The sequence below is a fragment of the Zea mays genome, chromosome 2, assembly GCF_902167145.1.
Source record: "Zea mays cultivar B73 chromosome 2, Zm-B73-REFERENCE-NAM-5.0, whole genome shotgun sequence".
Lineage (NCBI taxonomy): Eukaryota > Viridiplantae > Streptophyta > Magnoliopsida > Poales > Poaceae > Zea > Zea mays.
This window is the reverse complement of record NC_050097.1, coordinates 84,066,362-84,083,756: the sequence shown is the minus strand read 5'-3', so window position 1 is coordinate 84,083,756 and position 17,395 is coordinate 84,066,362. Positions and strand designations below refer to the sequence as shown.

Below are 17,395 nucleotides of genomic sequence, written 5' to 3'. Positions count from 1 at the left end.
CAAATCCACACCAAATAGAGGAACCGGCTAGAGCACCAAAGGCTATGCAAATTATGTGAGCCACAACAGGAAGATGGAAAACAGATTTGCAGAGATAAGAGAGCAAGGTTCAAAGGGAAAGAGAAGCAAACCACTGGTGCTTGAAGAGCTTATGTGGAAAAATGAGTGGGTTCTTTGGAGTGCCGTGGATGACATTTTAGGTGCAACTCAAGCTACCCAGGGCAGAAACTTGCCTAGGGCAGCAGCTGCACATGGTGGGAGGACCTACTCCGAGACCTATATTAGGAGTAGGAAGAGCCAAAAAGTTGCAGTTGCAGCAGCTCAGGACTTGCAGTCTTGCAGCAAGGAGATAACGGTGACAGTCACAACAAAGATGATCATCAAGAGTCAACTTCAAATGAGAAAGATGTTGCAGAAAAAGCAATTGATGATGAAGAAGAATCTGGAGCTGTTGGTGATAAATTCAAGCTGGATGATGATCGCATATAGTTGTTGGTCATGGTCTTGTAAGTTGTAGAATTGCAGTTCCATAGTTTCATATAGACTTGCTGGTGATCTCTGTTTTCATACTGCTGCCTTGCTGGTGATCGTTTCAGGCTTGCTGCCCTGCAAATTATATTCTAATCTCTATGTTCTATGTATATTCTATACTATATAAGTATATATCAATATATAGTGTTATATATATAGACACACAAACATATATACACACACACACACGGCGGTCAGGCGGTGCTATTTGGCACCAGGTGTATATCGCCCCTGCCATTTTCTCCTCCGACGCGGCCGTGCCGCACGTCCCACGCTCCCGCTCAAGGATCAATTGAAATCATGGCCGTATGTTTTATTTGTACAAACTATCACGTCTGCAATAGCATATGGCTCGCTTATTAATTAGTTAAGTTGGGTGCGCTATATAAACGAGCCGAAAAAAGTTAAAGGAAGATAACTCAAATAAATAATAGCTACTTGTCCAATACTACTAGCTAGATGTAGCTAGCCTGCTGCTAGATGAATTAGGTAACTACTGTGTCGTTGGATGCATGGATGAATCAAGGAGTCACCTCTACAGAGAGAGGGGGTGTTTGTTTGGGATTATAATCTGCTCAGATTATATAATCCAACAATTTTGAACTAACACTTAGTTCAAAATTTGTTGGATTATATAATCTGGACAGATTATAATCCCAAACAAACCCCCCTAATTCTCATGATTGAGACTAAAAAGATGGAATATTTGAGTATTTATAGAATGACTGAGTCTGTTCAATACTTTTTCTATAATTTTTTAGAATAGTTGACTCACTAAATGATGTATATCCTTTCCTACAATGTTTTTTTGAATAACTGACTCATTAAATAACTCCTATCTAGTTATTCTCATGAATGACTGATCCTAAAAAGATAGAATGGCGGGATATTCATAGAATGACTGAGTTTGTTTACTTTCTTTCCGGTAATGCCTATTTTTTTAGAATGACTGACTCACTAAATAACTTCTATGTCAATTATCCTCGTAAATGACTAAGGCTAAAAAGATGGAATAGTTGAGTATTCATAAAATGACTGAGTTTGTTCACATCTTTTCGTGTAATGCATATTTTTTAGAATAATTGACTCACTAAATGAATGATATCTCAACAATTCTAATGAATGACTAAGGTTAAAAGATGGAATGACTGAGTATTCGTAGAATGACTAATCCGATAACTACAATAATTGACCCTGAGAAAATACAAAAAATTGAATGTGAGATTAATATATCAAGTGGGATCTAGTTTTGAAGCTTTCATCGCGACGAACAAAATGGTGAAATCGGTTTTCGATTTTGACACTCGGTTTAGTAAATATTAATTTTTAAGTGAACTACTAATGCATGCATGCGTGCTTACTTATGTGGTGGATGCATGTGTCAAGCAATTGGACTTTTTTTGCTCCGTTGGGCACCACGCCACCAGTACGCGAGCATGCAATAGCCTGTTGCTTCCATTCTCGACGGGTGGAATTTTTTTTGTTCATTCCACTCGGGATAAGGTGCTAGTGGAGGCTGGTGCCAAATAGTTATTTGGAACCTAGGGTGCCAAATAGCATATATATTTATATTTATATATATACTCTATTCATCAGCTAGAGTGATGGACCCAACTGTCATCACCTAGACCACCTGCCACGCCCATCAGCCCGCCCAACCGCGCCAGCGTGGCTCCACCCCCCATGCGGCTCCGCACCCCGCGCGACTCAGTTTCTAGTCACGCGTCGGCTCCTCCACATGTGCGGCTCCCTCTACGCATGCGTCGGCTCCATAGGCGTGTGCCTATTATAAGTCATTTCCCTTCTGTTTCAGACATTCTAGCGTACATTAAGTCATTCTGTCACTTTTTTATGTATCTCAGACATTCCTTGTTATTGTTTCAGTCATTCTAGGCAATATTAAGGCATTCTAGCGTCCTGACAACATTAAGTCATTTCAGAGTCCAAGCAAAGTCATTCAGCCATTTAGACAACGTTAAGTCATTCCAATCAACATTAAGTCACTCTAGTAAATATTAATTTTTTTTTCAGAAATATTAAGTTATTCTTATCTTCAGCATTCTTTCTAGTTTTTTCTCAGACATTTTTGGTTATTGGTTCAGTCATTTGAGAAAATACTAAGTCATTCAAGAGGTGCCTCGCTCGACCAACTGGCAGAGGCGCGACTCGATCAATCGGGCGCGGGGCGCAAATATATATATATATATATATATATATATATATATATATATATATATATATATATATACACACACACACATATATATCCTGGAAATATGCAGGATGAACAGGTGGACGATTAGGGTCAATCAGGAACGACTAATTGTCCTGATCGTCGCCTAATCACGACTAATCGCCCAGTTAGAACAATCAGTCGATCGGACGGAATGAAAACACTGAAGTACAGTATTGTAAAACTATGGTTTTGAAAAACATTGTTGCCAAACAGGCCCTAAACGTGTTTTTCTCTCCAGTTTCTCACTGGGCGAGGTGAGGTGTGCTTCTTCAGCAGAAGTGCAGAACCAAACTCACCCACTGTTTAGTGAGTAATAGCAAAAAAAAGGTGCTTAGGTTATAACAAGTATAACACAATAAAAAAGATCAATTATATACATCACATCATCAAGTTACCAGCAACTAGAGTATGCATACATCAAACTTACTCTCAATGAATGCCTATATGTGAGGTAATGCTTGGAGTTTGGGAACTGATTTGCCATCTGGATATTTTTCTCATCACGATTACCACCTCTGAGTTGAATATCCTGCCATGTTAGGCATCAGTAGAATCATAGTGAGCAGTTTAACTAAAACGATGATATAGCCTACAGTCCTTGGCCACAGAACTTACATGTATTTCAGCATCAAAATCAAGCTCCAAGTCCCCTTGGTCATCCTCCCAAAGATTGTAAATAATAATTCGTGTCCCTCGATCTTTCATAGAACTAAACTGCAAAAGCCCACATGGGATGCTATAATCTAGTGCATTCTAAAAGTAAAATAAGGGCCTGTTTGGCAACAATGTTTCTCAAAACCATGGTTTTACAATACTATACTTCACAATTGTTATGACAATACCATAGTTTTGGCAGCTCCAAAAATACCATGGTTTTGAGAAACATTGTTTGGATACAACATTGTAAACCATGGTATTAGGCAAAAAGCTAGCCATGCCATGAAAACTTTGGGTTGGAGTGGAGTTTCCAATACTCAAAAAATAATATGGTATCTAGAATACCATGGTTTTGAAAACATAATTTTCTAGAATGAACCAAACACCTCATGCCATAAAATACTACGTATTACCCAAAACCATGGTATTGCATAGGAACTGTAAAAATATTTTACTCCCAAACAGGCCCTAAGATGCATGTTATTGTGTTCAAACATAAATTAAATAAGATGCATGCAATTAAAAATTACAAGTTGAAAATTTGAGTATTTGACACATTGTGGCATTTCAGAAATCAGATGGACAGTTTTCCATATTGTTTAGGGCTAGTTTGGCAACTCCATTTTCCCAAGGGAAAATGAACTAATGCCCTTGGAAAAATGAAAATCACTTGGAAAATGGGGTTACCAAACTAGCCCTTACATGTTTTCCATATATTTTGGTTTTCCAAGTCAATCATGAAGTACAACACAATATGGTCATTTGTAGCAAGAATAAATCAATAAATAATATGACACATCCAATGAAACAATGCATGCTCTAAATGGTTTGAAAATAAAATTCAAAGAAAAATTGTAAATACAATGTAGAATTGTAGATATCACTTAAAGACGTAAATACCCTTGTGTTTCCTGCACTTGACAACTCAACACCGATTTGAAACCTCCCCTAAAGGTAGATAGATCTCACTTCCAGCACTACACGTAGGAAACCAGGATGCCAACATGGAAAGAAGGGGATGATGTAACTAAGTGCTAGAGCTCACTGTATCAGATGTGTCAATTCAGTTCGGTCCATGGACAACAAAGCCATAAGTCTTGTGATCTTAGTTCATATACCCCTCAATCCCTCCCCTACCCATAGTTTTTAAGGCTTTTTTTCTCGAACACGCGGGAGAGTTGTGTATCATTATATTAAAAGGAGAAAGAAACAAGGTCTAAAATAGACCGAATGACGCCTTATGACGGTCTAAACGTAACAAACATAAACTGATCCATCTATAAAGCTCTAATCCACATCTGAGAAGGAGGCAGCAAGGGAGGACAACCCCTTGGCCCTAGCAGACTCCCACAGACGGCGCTCGTCCCCAACTTGAATTAAGAAATTAGCAATATTAGGGGAAAGGCCATCAAAGATGCATCTGTTTCTATGATTCCATAAGACCCAAGCACCTAGCATAATAAGAGAGTTTAGGCCATCTCTGAAGGGACCCTGAATAGCTTCATTTGCTTCATGTCACGACTCCATGAAATTTATATTAGATGGTTGCGGTGCCAAAACATGCAGCCCGAATTGCCTAAGCAGGAGGAACTAGCATTCCCTAGAGAAGACACAAGTCACAAGCAGATGGTCTATTGTCTCCCTTTCCTGATCACAAAGAGGACATCTTTCCGAATGATCCAGACCTCGCTTTTCAAGTCTATCTGTCGTCCAAGATTTCTTATGAGCCATCAACCACAAGAAGAAGCGATATTTGGGCAGAGCCCAAGTTTTCCAAATCCTCTCATAAGGCTCGAACTCCACTGATCCAAGAAAGAGCCCCTCATAAGCAGCTTTAGCCGAATATTTTCCATTAGCAGCCAACCGAAAAATATGCTTGTCCTCTTTATCAAGGCAAAGATCAACTTGGGCCACCATGTCCCAAAGGCGCAGAAAGTCTGCAAGAGCTCCAACTGATAAACTCCCATTAATATCATTAATCCATAAATTATCTCTGATCGCCTCCTCCCCTCAATCCCTCCCCCTACCCATAGTTTTTAAGGCGTCCTTGAAGCGTCGCTTCGCCTCACCTTCGAAATTGAGTAAGGCGACCAAGCAGGGGCAGCTGGACGCCGGCGGCCGGCTAGCTGGGGCCAGGCAGGGGCTGCTAGAGGCGTGCGTGGGGTCGGGTGTAGCGCTGGTGGCCAACTGGGCGGTGCCGGATTGGCGGACAGCGTTCGGGGCGACGTTGTAGCATGCAGACGCGCAGGCGCGTGGGGCGAGGATGGGGGCGTGTGGCTCGGGCTGGACAGGATCGTGGAGGTGCTGCAAGGATTTTGCACCAAAGTTTAGCTTTAGTAGGCTTAGCATCTCCAAGTTACAGTGACATACAGGGAGAGCGTATTTGCATTTTCTATATATGCCTATCATGAATACACTACTTTTTACTTGTAGCAAGAGCATTAATACCTTCCTACATGGTTCTTACAACAATAAGCCAGTAAGGCATCAATGGAGACTCAGTACATGCAACAAGACCCATGTGGCAAGATACAACTTGCAAGGTTGTTAAAACAATAAGACGTTGAAACACTTATGGGTGAAGTTTTGACTTTTAAACGTTTAAACAATGTTTAAACGTAGTTTTAAACAACATAGGAAAAATACCAATATATCATAATTTCAGACAATAACATGAATTTAAATACTACCAAAACTTCACCCATGAGCCGGATTGGACCCAAAAGTAACTAACAGACCAGGCCCAAAAGTAGCTAATGGTCTAAAACGCATGAAACACTGTGTTTTACAGTTTAGAACGCCAAAACGTGGTTTCAACCTCTAATTACCGTTTTGACGTTTAAACGTCGTTTAAACGTAGTTTTAATAACATTGACAACTTGTCACCAAGGAATGCCTTAAGAACCTTGGTTTTCTACAATAATTTTCCTGTTTTTTACAATGTATTGTGACAACTAGTCCTAAGTATCATTGCTCAACAAGCAATGACTTTAGTACTTTTCCAAAGTTAGGCATGTTATGTTACTCTCAAAACCAAGCACCATGAAAAGAAGCCTTGAGAACTGCACAGTACAATCATACATGGCATCAACTATACCTGTTCAAGTAATTCTGCTTCAGTTGAATATGGAGACCATGTAATGATGGTTTGGAAGCTTGTGCTCCAATCATCCAATGTAGTCCGGACCATTCTTTCCCAGCCTTGTTTATATTCATAATCAATCTGCAGAATAAGTGACAAAATCACAATGTCAGATTGTACCAGACTATTTAACGATCAAGAAGTTGATTGTGTGCCTCAAAATAAAAACGGCTGCCAGACAACTTATAGACACACAACACACAAAGTGTCCAGCAAAAAATTCTTCATAGAAAATAATAATCAAACAACAGATTCAAGTATGTAAAAAATATACATTATGTTCAGAAGACAATTAATCAGTGATTGTTAAGAATGGATGGTATTCAAAGAATTTAAGATATAAGAAAATCATGAAGGAAGAGATGTTACCATAGGAACAATGATGTCCTCTTTGCCAGTGCTCCTAAGAAATGTATAAGATAGCATGCCAATGCTTTGAGTAGGCCTTCATGCCAATCAAAAAGTATTAAGTGAAAAGATGTCAGTTTGCTGACAAGTTACTCAAAATGGATTGAGGAAAAAAGGCAAGTCATAACACATATAAGAATTACTACAACCATTCTACCCTTTGTGTCATCCCTGACTCAAGATATATTGCCACTGCTTCTCATTATCTGTTAGTAAGACTAAGCTACTGATGCCATTGTCATGAAACCAATCTAATGTAGCTCGGTTATATGAGCAGTGTTAGAATCCGGCTGGCCTGCACAGGTGAGCAGCAGCTCACAGCCCAAGCATATACACACACAGAGTTGGGCTGAAGGTAGAAGAGAGGGAGTTGAGAACAGAGCACACACGCACACGTGAATAGGGCTGCTGAACTGCAGCTGGCTGGTGTATTTAAGTCTTATTTATAGCTGAACTGTAGTACATCGAAACAGCCCTAGTGGCTTCTTACAGCCTAAGTAAAGACCTTGAGTTACAGCCTAAGACGTGACAACTTACATGCTAAGAGGTGGCTGACTCATGAGAGGAGAGGGAGTGGGAGTGGCTGGCCATGGCACCACAGGAGTTGAAGCCTGCCCCTCCCAGGAAGAACTAGGCTCTAGATACCATTTGTTGGGTTGAACACAGGTATGGGGCGGATTTTTCTATTTCTTATCATCTTATGCCAGTATGCCACACTATGAACCATGGCTCGTTATGGTTACATATGTAGGACCAAGTGGTCTGTTACAACTGAAAGTAGAAATAAGATTCCAACTACTGAAGTAGAGATAAGGTAGAAGATAAAATGCCAAAGTACTAGATAAAATTCAGACATAGGCACAGGACTTTCCTATCACTGTCAAGATCATATACAAGAATCCATAAAAAAATTCACGTAAACCAAACAAACTTCTGTCTCCGCAGAGTATGGTTTCAAATCCTAGACAATAAAGATAGCAGGCATCTTCAAGAAATTTATTGTTACATTGTAAGTTAAGATAATAAAACTGGGTCATAACCTTTTGCCTGATTTTCCAGGACTACGGGAGAAGACCAAAACATCAGCACCAAGCCTCATTGTACTCGTCTTGAAACCATTACCATCTGCAAGGCAACAAATTAAGGACATTAAATGCATCAAACTTGACCAAAATATTTTATGGGCTAAGACAAATTCATTCTTCAGAACTCACATTGTCCAATAGTACTAGCAACTTTGCTCTTAGCTGAATAACCCAAGGACATGCATTGCCGCATTTTATCGGGGTCCATTCCACCACCATCATCTGTTGGCAATTAACAAGAAAAGGAATCAGCTAGAACATGATTCAGTGGCTCCAGTGGTCCACCCACATCATCTGACAGATGTATCACAAATTTCCTACATTGACAAGTTGTATATTGTGTACATACAGGATAAAAAATAGCACTAAGCCAATTGTTATTTAGAATGAGTTCGTTCAAGAAGATGCTAATTAACATATTTTATTTGTACTTAGAGATTATCATGATAAAATTAGTGTTAGTGGGGGTTTGCTTCATAAGAGATATTATTATAGATTCAGTTCTAGCCTCAATAGGAATTAGAAAGAGGTATAGCCATTGCTAAAGGAAAACTTAGTTACTTCTAGTCAGATTAATCAAACAAAAATAACCATGTCAACTGACATAAATGTAAACAATGCAAGGTATGAGAAAGTTTTATGCACCTTCAACAAGAAGCATTCTGGACTTCTTTTTATCGATATCTTTATCATTCTCTAACACATCTATGTTCACATAGGTAGCTCCATTTATAACCTTCAAAAGAGTACATACTACTAAATAAACATGCAAGAATTTTTTTTAAGAAGGAATGATTAATATTCCCATTTAAGCTTACTTCGTCAAGAGAATTGTCCAGCAGCTCAGCCAAAGCTGTAATATCATAGCATATGTTAGCCAAATAATATGACTAGTTTACGACAGAATTCAGTAACAGATTGCTGAGTGGTGTGTTAGAACTCTGATTAAGGCAAAATGAAGAGGGGGTCATACATACCACCTAGAGCCCACTTGTGACTTGTTGCGTTTGAGTGCAGAAATCTAGGGTGCACGCGAACATGATCCATTCCAGAGACTGAAATGAGAAACAGGAGAGAACAACAAAAATTACCGGAAAAAAAAACTAGAAATCACAGACATAGACACAAGCGCAGGCGACAACACACAGCATGATAACACAAGTACTATTAATTTAAATCCCTTATCCCTCCATTCCAAATATAGTTCACCTTACCTTTGTCTAAGTCAAACTTCTATAATTTTGATGACCAAGTTTTAGGAAAAATATAATAACATCTACAAGTTCAGATAAATACCCTATCAAGTAGCAAAATATATTTCATGGAGAATTTAGTGAAACTAGCTTGACATTGTAAATGTTTATCATTTTTCTAAAAACGTAGTCGATGTTAGAGACAAAGCCGCGAAAGGGCCTCTAACTGAGCTGGTTAGGTGGTCTGAGTAGCACTCCTCAGGTCTTGGGTTCGACTCCTCGTGGGAGCGAATTTCAGGCTGTGGTTAAAAAAATCTCCTCGTCTGTCCCAAGCCAAAGCACAGGTCTAAGGCTCAGCCCCGGTCGTGGTCGTTCTCACATGGGCTTCGATGCCGCTGTGTATGGGTGGGGCAGGGGTTCGGGGGTTTTCTAGACCTGTGTGAGAAGGTCTTCTTCTTAATTCAATGCCCGGGGGCTGTCTTACCCCTCGCAGGTCGAGTTAGAGACAAAGCCAGATTGAACTATAATTTGGATCGGAGAGAGTATTGCATTTCATTTCAGCGTGGAAAGTCAATATTGGAAAAAATCAGTAGCTACAAGAACCATCATTCCACAGTTCGCATGTTCAGCGTTATGATTTGTACTAAATCCATGGACAAGCTATTACAAACAAGGACCTGTTTATTTACCCTTCAATGTTTTTTTCAGAAGGCAGATATGAAAGCAAAAATGGATGCAAAAAAATTTGACCATGCATAAGTTTCCAAATTAAAGAACTAAACTGCCCTCGAATTCTTCAATAGGAAAACTATTAATGAAACAGAAATAGAATGCAGAAGGGTTTTAGTGTCAGGATGGTACCTGACTGCTGAGCCACCCCATCACCGAGCGGCTTTCCGTCGTAGTCCCCAGCCTTCCAGAACTGCTTCGTCGCACAAGCTGCCAATGGCACCGGCACCGGCGGCGGCGGGATTGGCTCGAGGAAACCCGGGGGCAGATCGACGACCGCTGAAACCCTAGCCCGCTTAGTCGCGGAGCCGTCTCCACCAACGCCCCTCACCCTCTTACCGCTTCCGACCGCACCCTCGCCGTCGGAATCAGAGTCGCTGCTGCTGAGGTCGATCACCGCCGTGGCGGTCCTTCTGCCGCTACCCTCGACCGCTACTGCCGCCGCTGGCGTCCGGGAGAGGGGCTCCCGCTCCTCCGCCGCCTCGGTTTTCACCATTGGTGGCCTCAAAAGGCTTGAGAGATCCATCTGTAAATTTTAGGAAATTTTATGCCCCGCCTTTGAAGGATATTTCTAAGTTTTACCCGCATCCGAACTCTCATCCGCACGGTACAGTTAGCGACATGTTTTATTCAAGTTGCATATATAGGTTTGGTCCTACTTTTGAAAAAAAAACCCCCGCTTTTCCTTTAAAAAAAGGTTCAGATTTTCCGTAGCTATTATAAAAAGGTAGTCTTTTATAATACGAATTTGAAATCAGTTTGCATCTTGTTTCTGCTGCTAAAATAATTAAGTGTTATATTAAATTAACATAAGAGTCTCCATGTATAAAAGAATGAAAATGTATCTTTTATATTTAGATGAGATCTTAAACCACATCGTGGAAGGCTATAGAAAATTGAATTTTCTCTATATTTAGATAAATTGGTGACACACGTGAGACACGCATGTCATAAAAAAACTAGTCGGTTACCCGTGCGTTGCGACGGATCACAACAATACTCATGTAAACTATCTATCAAAAAGATCTCAAAATTTTTTATTGCTTGTCTCCGGTCTTCACATAATATTTTTTATGAACGCATGGATATCATAGTCAGCAAATCAAATATCTTCATCCCTCGTCTCTCCCACTTCCAAGGTTTCGTAGGGCAGGAAGGGAAGGAAAGTGTCGGGGACCATAATTAGGGATACCCTCAAGACGCCTAATTCTCAGCTGGTAACCCCCATCAGCATAAAGCTGCAAAGGCCTGATGGGTGCGATTAAGTCAGGGATCAGTCCATACGAGCGACTCGATCATGCCTCGCCCGAGCCTAGCCTCGGACAAGGGCAACCGACCCCGAGGGGTTTCCGTCTCGCCCGAGGCCTCCCTCCGACGGCGGACACATCTCCGGCTCGCCCGAGGCCTTGCCTTCGCTGAGAAGCAACCCTGACTAAATCGCCGCACCGACCGACCGAGTTGCAGGAGCATTTAACGCAAAGGCGGCCTGACACCTTTATCCTGACGCGCGCCCCCCGGCAGAGCCGAAGTGACCGCCGTCACTTCGCCGCTCCACTGACCGGTCTGACAGAAGGACAGCGCCGCCTGCGCCACTCCGACTGCAGTGCCACTTGACAGAGTGAGACTGACAGGAAGTCAGGTTCTGCCAAAGGCACCATAGGAAACTCCGCTCCGCCCGACCCAGGGCTCGGACTCGGGCTAAGCCCCGGAAGACGGCGAACTCCGCTCCGCCCGACCCAGGGCTCGGACTCGGGCTAAGCCCCGGAAGACGGCGAACTCCGCTCCGCCCGACCCAGGGCTCGGACTCGGGCTAAGCCCCGGAAGACGGCGAACTCCGCTCCGCCCGACCCAGGGCTCGGACTCGGGCAAAGCCCCGGAAGACGGCGAACTCCGCTCCGCCCGACCCAGGGCTCGGACTCGGGCTAAGCCCCGGAAGACGACGACCTCCGCCTCGCCCGACCCAGGGGCTCGGACTCGGGCTCAGCCCCAGAAGACGACGAACTCCGCTTCACCCGACCCCAGGGCTCGGACTCCGCCCTGGCCTCTGCCGAACGACCTCCGCCTCGCCTGACCCAGGGGCTCGGACTCGGCCTCGGCCACGGAAGACAGACTCGACCCCGGCTTCGGAGGAGCCTCCACGTCGCCCAACCTAGGGCGCAGGCCGGCCACGTCAACAGGAAGCGCCATCATCACCCTACCCCGAGCTGACTCGGGCCGCAGAGAACGAGACCGGTGTCCCATCCGGCCAGCTCCGCCAGATAGGCAATGATGGCGCCCCGCATGCTCTGTGACGGCGGCGGCTCCCAGCTCTCTTACGGAAGCAGGAGGACGTCAGCAAGGACTCAACCGCTCCGACAGCTGTCCCCCCGCCAGGCTCCGCCGCTCCTCCGACAGCCACGACACCACACCAGCTGGGCGCCAAGATCTCTCCGGCTGCCACATTGGCATGTACTTAGGGCGCTAGCTCTCCCCCGCTAGACATGTAGCACTCTGCTACACCCCCATTGTACACCTGGATCCTCTCCTTACGCCTATAAAAGGAAGGACCAGGGCCTTCTTAGAGAAGGTTGGCCGCGCGGGGACGAGGACGGGACAGGCGCTCTCTTGGGGCCGCTCGCTTCCCTCACCCGCGTGGACGCTTGTAACCCCCTACTGCAAGCGCACCCGGCCTGGGCGCGGGACGAACACGAAGGCCGCGGGATTTCCACCTCTCTCACGCCCGTCTCCGGCCACCTCGCTTCCCCCCTTCGCGCTCGCCCACGCGCTCGACCCATCTGGGCTGGGGCACGCGGCACACTCACTCGTCGGCTTAGGGACCCCCCGGTCTCGAAACGCAGACAGTTGGCGCGCCAGGTAGGGGCCTGCTGCGTGTTGACGAACAGCTTCCCGTCAAGCTCCAGATGGGCAGTCTCCAGCAACCTCTCCGGCCCGGGACGGTGCTCCGTTTCGGGAGCCTTGAGTTCATGTCCTTCGACGGCAGCTACGACATGATACTCCTTCCACCGCCGCGCGACAATGACAATGGCGGCCGACAACCCGCCCGTCGGCGGCGGAATCGACGACATCTTCCCCGCGTGGTGGAAGAACAACATTCGAGCTCGCCCTGTCCTCTCCCCCGCCAACGGAGGAGGAGGCGGGGCAACCAAGGCCAAGCGGGAGGCCGCGCTTCGTCGGCTGTCGAGCGAGTCGACGTCCCCAGCGCCCCAACGGGGGGCGCGTCGGGCGTCGACCTCGCGTTTGAGACGAAGGCGAGCGCCGTCCCCCCGCAACACACCAATCCCGAGCAAGTGGACGACGCCAGCGCGCTTGCGAAGAGCTTGCAGGACGTCGCCCTCGTACCTGAGACGACGGTGCAATCAGTCCCCGACGTGACTATGTCGCTCCTCGTCGACCAGAAGGTACCGACTGATTCCCATCCTACATCATTTCGACTCGGCCTCAACCCACCTAGCGACCTCGCTTTGGCGGGCGCTCTCGTTGAGGCGAGTGCAACCCCTCTAGGGTTTCGCATGCGGTCGCCTTGGGACCGATTGACGGACGTCTCGACCTACGGGCCCTCTGGGTCCGAGGAAGATGACGATCCCAGCATCTGTTGGGATTTCTCTGGATTTGGCAGCCCCAGTGCCATGCGGGACTTCATGACCGCATGTGACTATTGCCTCTCCGACTGTTCCGACGGTAGCCGCAGCCTCGACAACGAGGACTGTGGCCCAAGCCGCGGATGTTTCCACGTCGAGCTAGGGGATCCCTCCGAAGGCAATCACCTCGGCATGCCGGAGGACGGTGATCTCCCTAGGTCGGTGCCTCGCGCTGACATCCCGCGGGAGCTAGCTATGGTCCCCGTTCCGGCGGGGGGTCACGACCCACAGCTCGAGCAAGTCCGCGGGGCGCAGGCCAGGCTCGACGAGGGAGCAGGAGCGCTTGAGCCGATCCGCCGGGACGTCGAGCAGGCATGGGCGTGCCAACCCCCGGCCGGAGAAATACGTCACCTGCCCCAAGGTCTCCAGCACCGCGTCGCAAACGACGTCAGGGTCAGGCCGCCACCCACATCCAGTGGGGTCGGTCAGAACCTGGCTGCCGCAGCGATGCTTCTCCGCGCGATGTCGGAGCCATCAACCACCGAGGGTCGGCGAATCCAGGGAGAGCTCAAGAATCTCCTGGAAGGCGCTGCGGTCCGACGGGCCGAGAGCTCTGCCTCCCGAAGGCAGGGATACCCCTCGGAACCTCATGCCGCGACTTCCCGATTCATGCGGGAAGCCTCGGTCTACACCGGGCGCACGCGCATAGGAGTGGTAATGGGCTATAAACTTTATACTGCAAATTTTAAGGGTCGAATCGGATTAGGATCGGGCCTTATTCTTATTCATTTTTGAACTAATATTATTTGAGGACCTTAACTTTTTGTGAAGAAGCATTTGGATCGTAATCCATTACCACCCTTACACGCGCAACACCGCGCCTGCGGCCCCGGGCCACCTCGGCAACGAGCACCATCATCGCGACCGTCGGGCCCACCTCGACGAGAGGGTGCGCCGAGGTTACCACCCCAGGCATGGGGGACGCTACGACAGCGGGGAGGATCGGAGTCCCTCGCCCGAACCACCCGGTCCGCAGGCCTTCAGCCGGGCCATCCGACGGGCGCCGTTCCCGACCCGGTTCCGACCCCCGACTACTATCACAAAGTACTCGGGGGAAACGAGACCGGAACTGTGGCTCGCGGACTACCGCCTGGCCTACCAACTGGGTGGAATGGACGACGACAACCTCATCATCCGCAACCTCCCCCTGTTTCTCTCCGACACCGCTCGCGCCTGGTTAGAGCACCTGCCTCCGGGGCAGATCTCCAACTGGGATGACCTGGTCCAAGCCTTCGTCGGCAATTTCCAGGGCACGTACGTGCGCCCCGGGAATTCCTGGGACCTCCGAAGCTGCCGGCAGCAGCCGGGAGAGTCTCTCCGGGACTACATCCGGCGATTCTCGAAGCAGCGCACCGAGCTGCCCAACATCACCGACTCATATGTCATCGGCGCGTTCCTTGCCGGCACCACCTGCCGCGACCTGGTGAGTAAGCTGGGTCGCAAGACCCCCACCAGGGCGAGTGAGCTGATGGACATCGCCACCAAGTTCGCCTCTGGCCAGGAGGCGGTCGAAGCCATCTTCCGAAAGGACAAGCAGCCCCAGGGCCGCCCATCGGAAGATGCACCCGAGGCGTCAACTCCACGCGGCGCCAAGAAGAAAGGCAGGAAGAAGTCGCAAGCGAAACGCGACGCCGCCGACGCGGACCTTGTCGCCGCCGCCGAGTACAAGAACCCTCGGAAGCCCCCCGGAGGTGCTAACCTCTTCGACAAGATGCTCAAGGAGTCGTGCCCCTATCATCAGGGGCCCGTCAAGCACACCCTCGAGGAGTGCGTCATGCTTCGGCGCCATTTCCACAGGACCGGGCCACCCGCAGAGGGTGGTAGGGCCCGCGACGACGACATGAAGGAAGATCACCAAGCAGGAGAGTTCCCCGAGGTCCGCGACTGCTTCATGATCTACGGTGGGCATGCGGCGAACGCCTCGGCTCGGCATCGCAAGCAAGAGCGCCGGGAGGTCTGCTCGGTGAAGGTGGCGGTGCCAGTCTACCTATACTGGTCCGACAAGCCCATCACCTTCGACCAAGCTGACCACCCCGACCACGTGCCGAGCCCGGGGAAATACCCGCTCGTCGTCGACCCCATCGTCGGCGACGTCAGGCTCACCAAGGTTCTGATGGACGGGGGCAGCTGCCTCAACATCATCTACGCCGAGACCCCCAGGCTCCTGCGCGTCGATCTGTCCTCCGTCCGAGCAGGTGCTGCGCCCTTTCACGGGATCATTCCTGGGAAGCGCGTCCAGCCCCTCGGACGGCTCGACCTTCCTGTCTGCTTCGGAACGCCCTCCAACTTCCGAAGGGAGACTCTGACGTTCGAGGTGGTCGGGTTCCGAGGAACCTACCACGCGGTACTGGGGAGGCCATGCTACGAGAAGTTCATGGTCGTCCCCAACTACACCTACCTGAAGCTCAAGATGTCGGGCCCCAACGGGGTCATCACTGTCGGCCCCATGTACAAACACGCGTTCGAATGCGACGTGGAGTGCGTGGAGTACGCCGAGGCCCTCGCCGAGTCCGAGGCCCTCATCGCCGACCTGGAGAGCCTCTCAAAGAGGTGCCAGACGTGAAGCGTCATGCCGGCAACTTCGAGCCAGCGGAGACGGTTAAGGCCGTCCCTCTCGACCCCAGTGGCGACACCTCAAAGCAGATTCGGATCGGTTCCGGGCTCGACCCCAAATAGGAAGCAGTGCTCGTCGACTTTCTCCGCGCAAACGCCGACGTCTTTGCGTGGAGTCCCTCGGACATGCCCGGCATACCGAGGGATGTCGCCGAGCACTCGCTGGATATTCGAGCCGGAGCCCGACCCGTCAGGCAGCCTCTGCGCCGATTCGACGAGGAGAAGCGCAGAGCGATTGGCGAGGAGATCCACAAGCTAACGGCAGCAGGGTTCATCAAAGAGGTATTCCATCCCGAATGGCTTGCCAACCCTGTGCTTGTGAGAAAGAAAGGGGGGAAATGGCGGATGTGTGTAGACTACACTGGTCTCAACAAAGCATGTCCGAAGGTTCCCTACCCTCTGCCTCGCATCGATCAAATCGTGGATTCCACTGCTGGGTGCGAAACCCTGTCCTTCCTCGATGCCTACTCAGGGTATCACCAAATCCGGATGAAAGAGTCCGACCAGCTCGCGACTTCTTTCATCACGCCCTTCGGCATGTACTGCTATGTCACCATGCCGTTCGGTTTGAGGAATGCGGGCGCGACGTACCAGCGGTGCATGAACCATGTGTTCGGTGAACACATCGGTCGCACAGTCGAGGCCTACGTCGATGACATCGTAGTCAAGACAAGGAAGGCTTCCGACCTCCTCTCCGACCTTGAAGCGACATTCCGATGTCTCAAAGCGAAAGGCGTCAAGCTCAATCCCGAGAAGTGTGTCTTCGGGGTGCCCCGGGGCATGCTCTTGGGGTTCATCGTCTCCGAGCGAGGCATCGAAGCCAACCCGGAGAAGATCGCAGCTATCACCAGCATGGGGCCCATCAAGGACTTAAAAGGCGTACAGAGGGTCATGGGATGTCTCGCGACCCTGAGCCGCTTCATCTCACGCCTCGGCGAAAGAGATCTGCCTCTGTACCGCCTCTTGAGGAAGGCCGAGTGTTTCGCTTGGACCCCTGAGGCCGAGGAAGCTCTCGGGAACCTGAAGGCGCTCCTCACAAAGGCGCCTATCTTGGTGCCCCCAGCTGATGGAGAAGCCCTCTTGGTCTACGTCGCCGCGACCACTCAGGTGGTTAGCGCCGCGATTGTGGTCGAGAGGCAAGAAGAGGGGCATGCATTGCCCGT

General features: G+C 48.5%; 1 protein-coding gene across 3 annotated transcripts in view; it reads right to left on the bottom strand.

Moving 5' to 3' along the window:
- The window catches only part of LOC100304405 (uncharacterized), a 39,681-nt gene extending 29,011 nt beyond the window's left edge, over nucleotides 1-10,670 (bottom strand). The window contains exons 1-10 of one of the 3 annotated variants that reach the window (XM_008670012.2): nucleotides 10,114-10,670; nucleotides 9,037-9,114; nucleotides 8,878-8,912; nucleotides 8,705-8,795; nucleotides 8,189-8,281; nucleotides 8,015-8,099; nucleotides 6,936-7,011; nucleotides 6,522-6,647; nucleotides 3,383-3,481; nucleotides 3,195-3,296 (exon numbers count right to left, since the gene is read on the bottom strand). In XM_008670012.2, the coding sequence (XP_008668234.1) occupies nucleotides 3,195-3,296; nucleotides 3,383-3,481; nucleotides 6,522-6,647; nucleotides 6,936-7,011; nucleotides 8,015-8,099; nucleotides 8,189-8,281; nucleotides 8,705-8,795; nucleotides 8,878-8,912; nucleotides 9,037-9,114; nucleotides 10,114-10,507 (1,179 nt within the window). In that variant the 5' untranslated portion in view covers nucleotides 10,508-10,670. The remainder of the gene's footprint in view (nucleotides 1-3,194; nucleotides 3,297-3,382; nucleotides 3,482-6,521; nucleotides 6,648-6,935; nucleotides 7,012-8,014; nucleotides 8,100-8,188; nucleotides 8,282-8,704; nucleotides 8,796-8,877; nucleotides 8,913-9,036; nucleotides 9,115-10,113) is intronic. The other 2 variants (NM_001165841.1, XM_008670013.2) reach the window with 2 other exon arrangements.
- Between the last annotated feature and the right edge of the window lie 6,725 nt (nucleotides 10,671-17,395).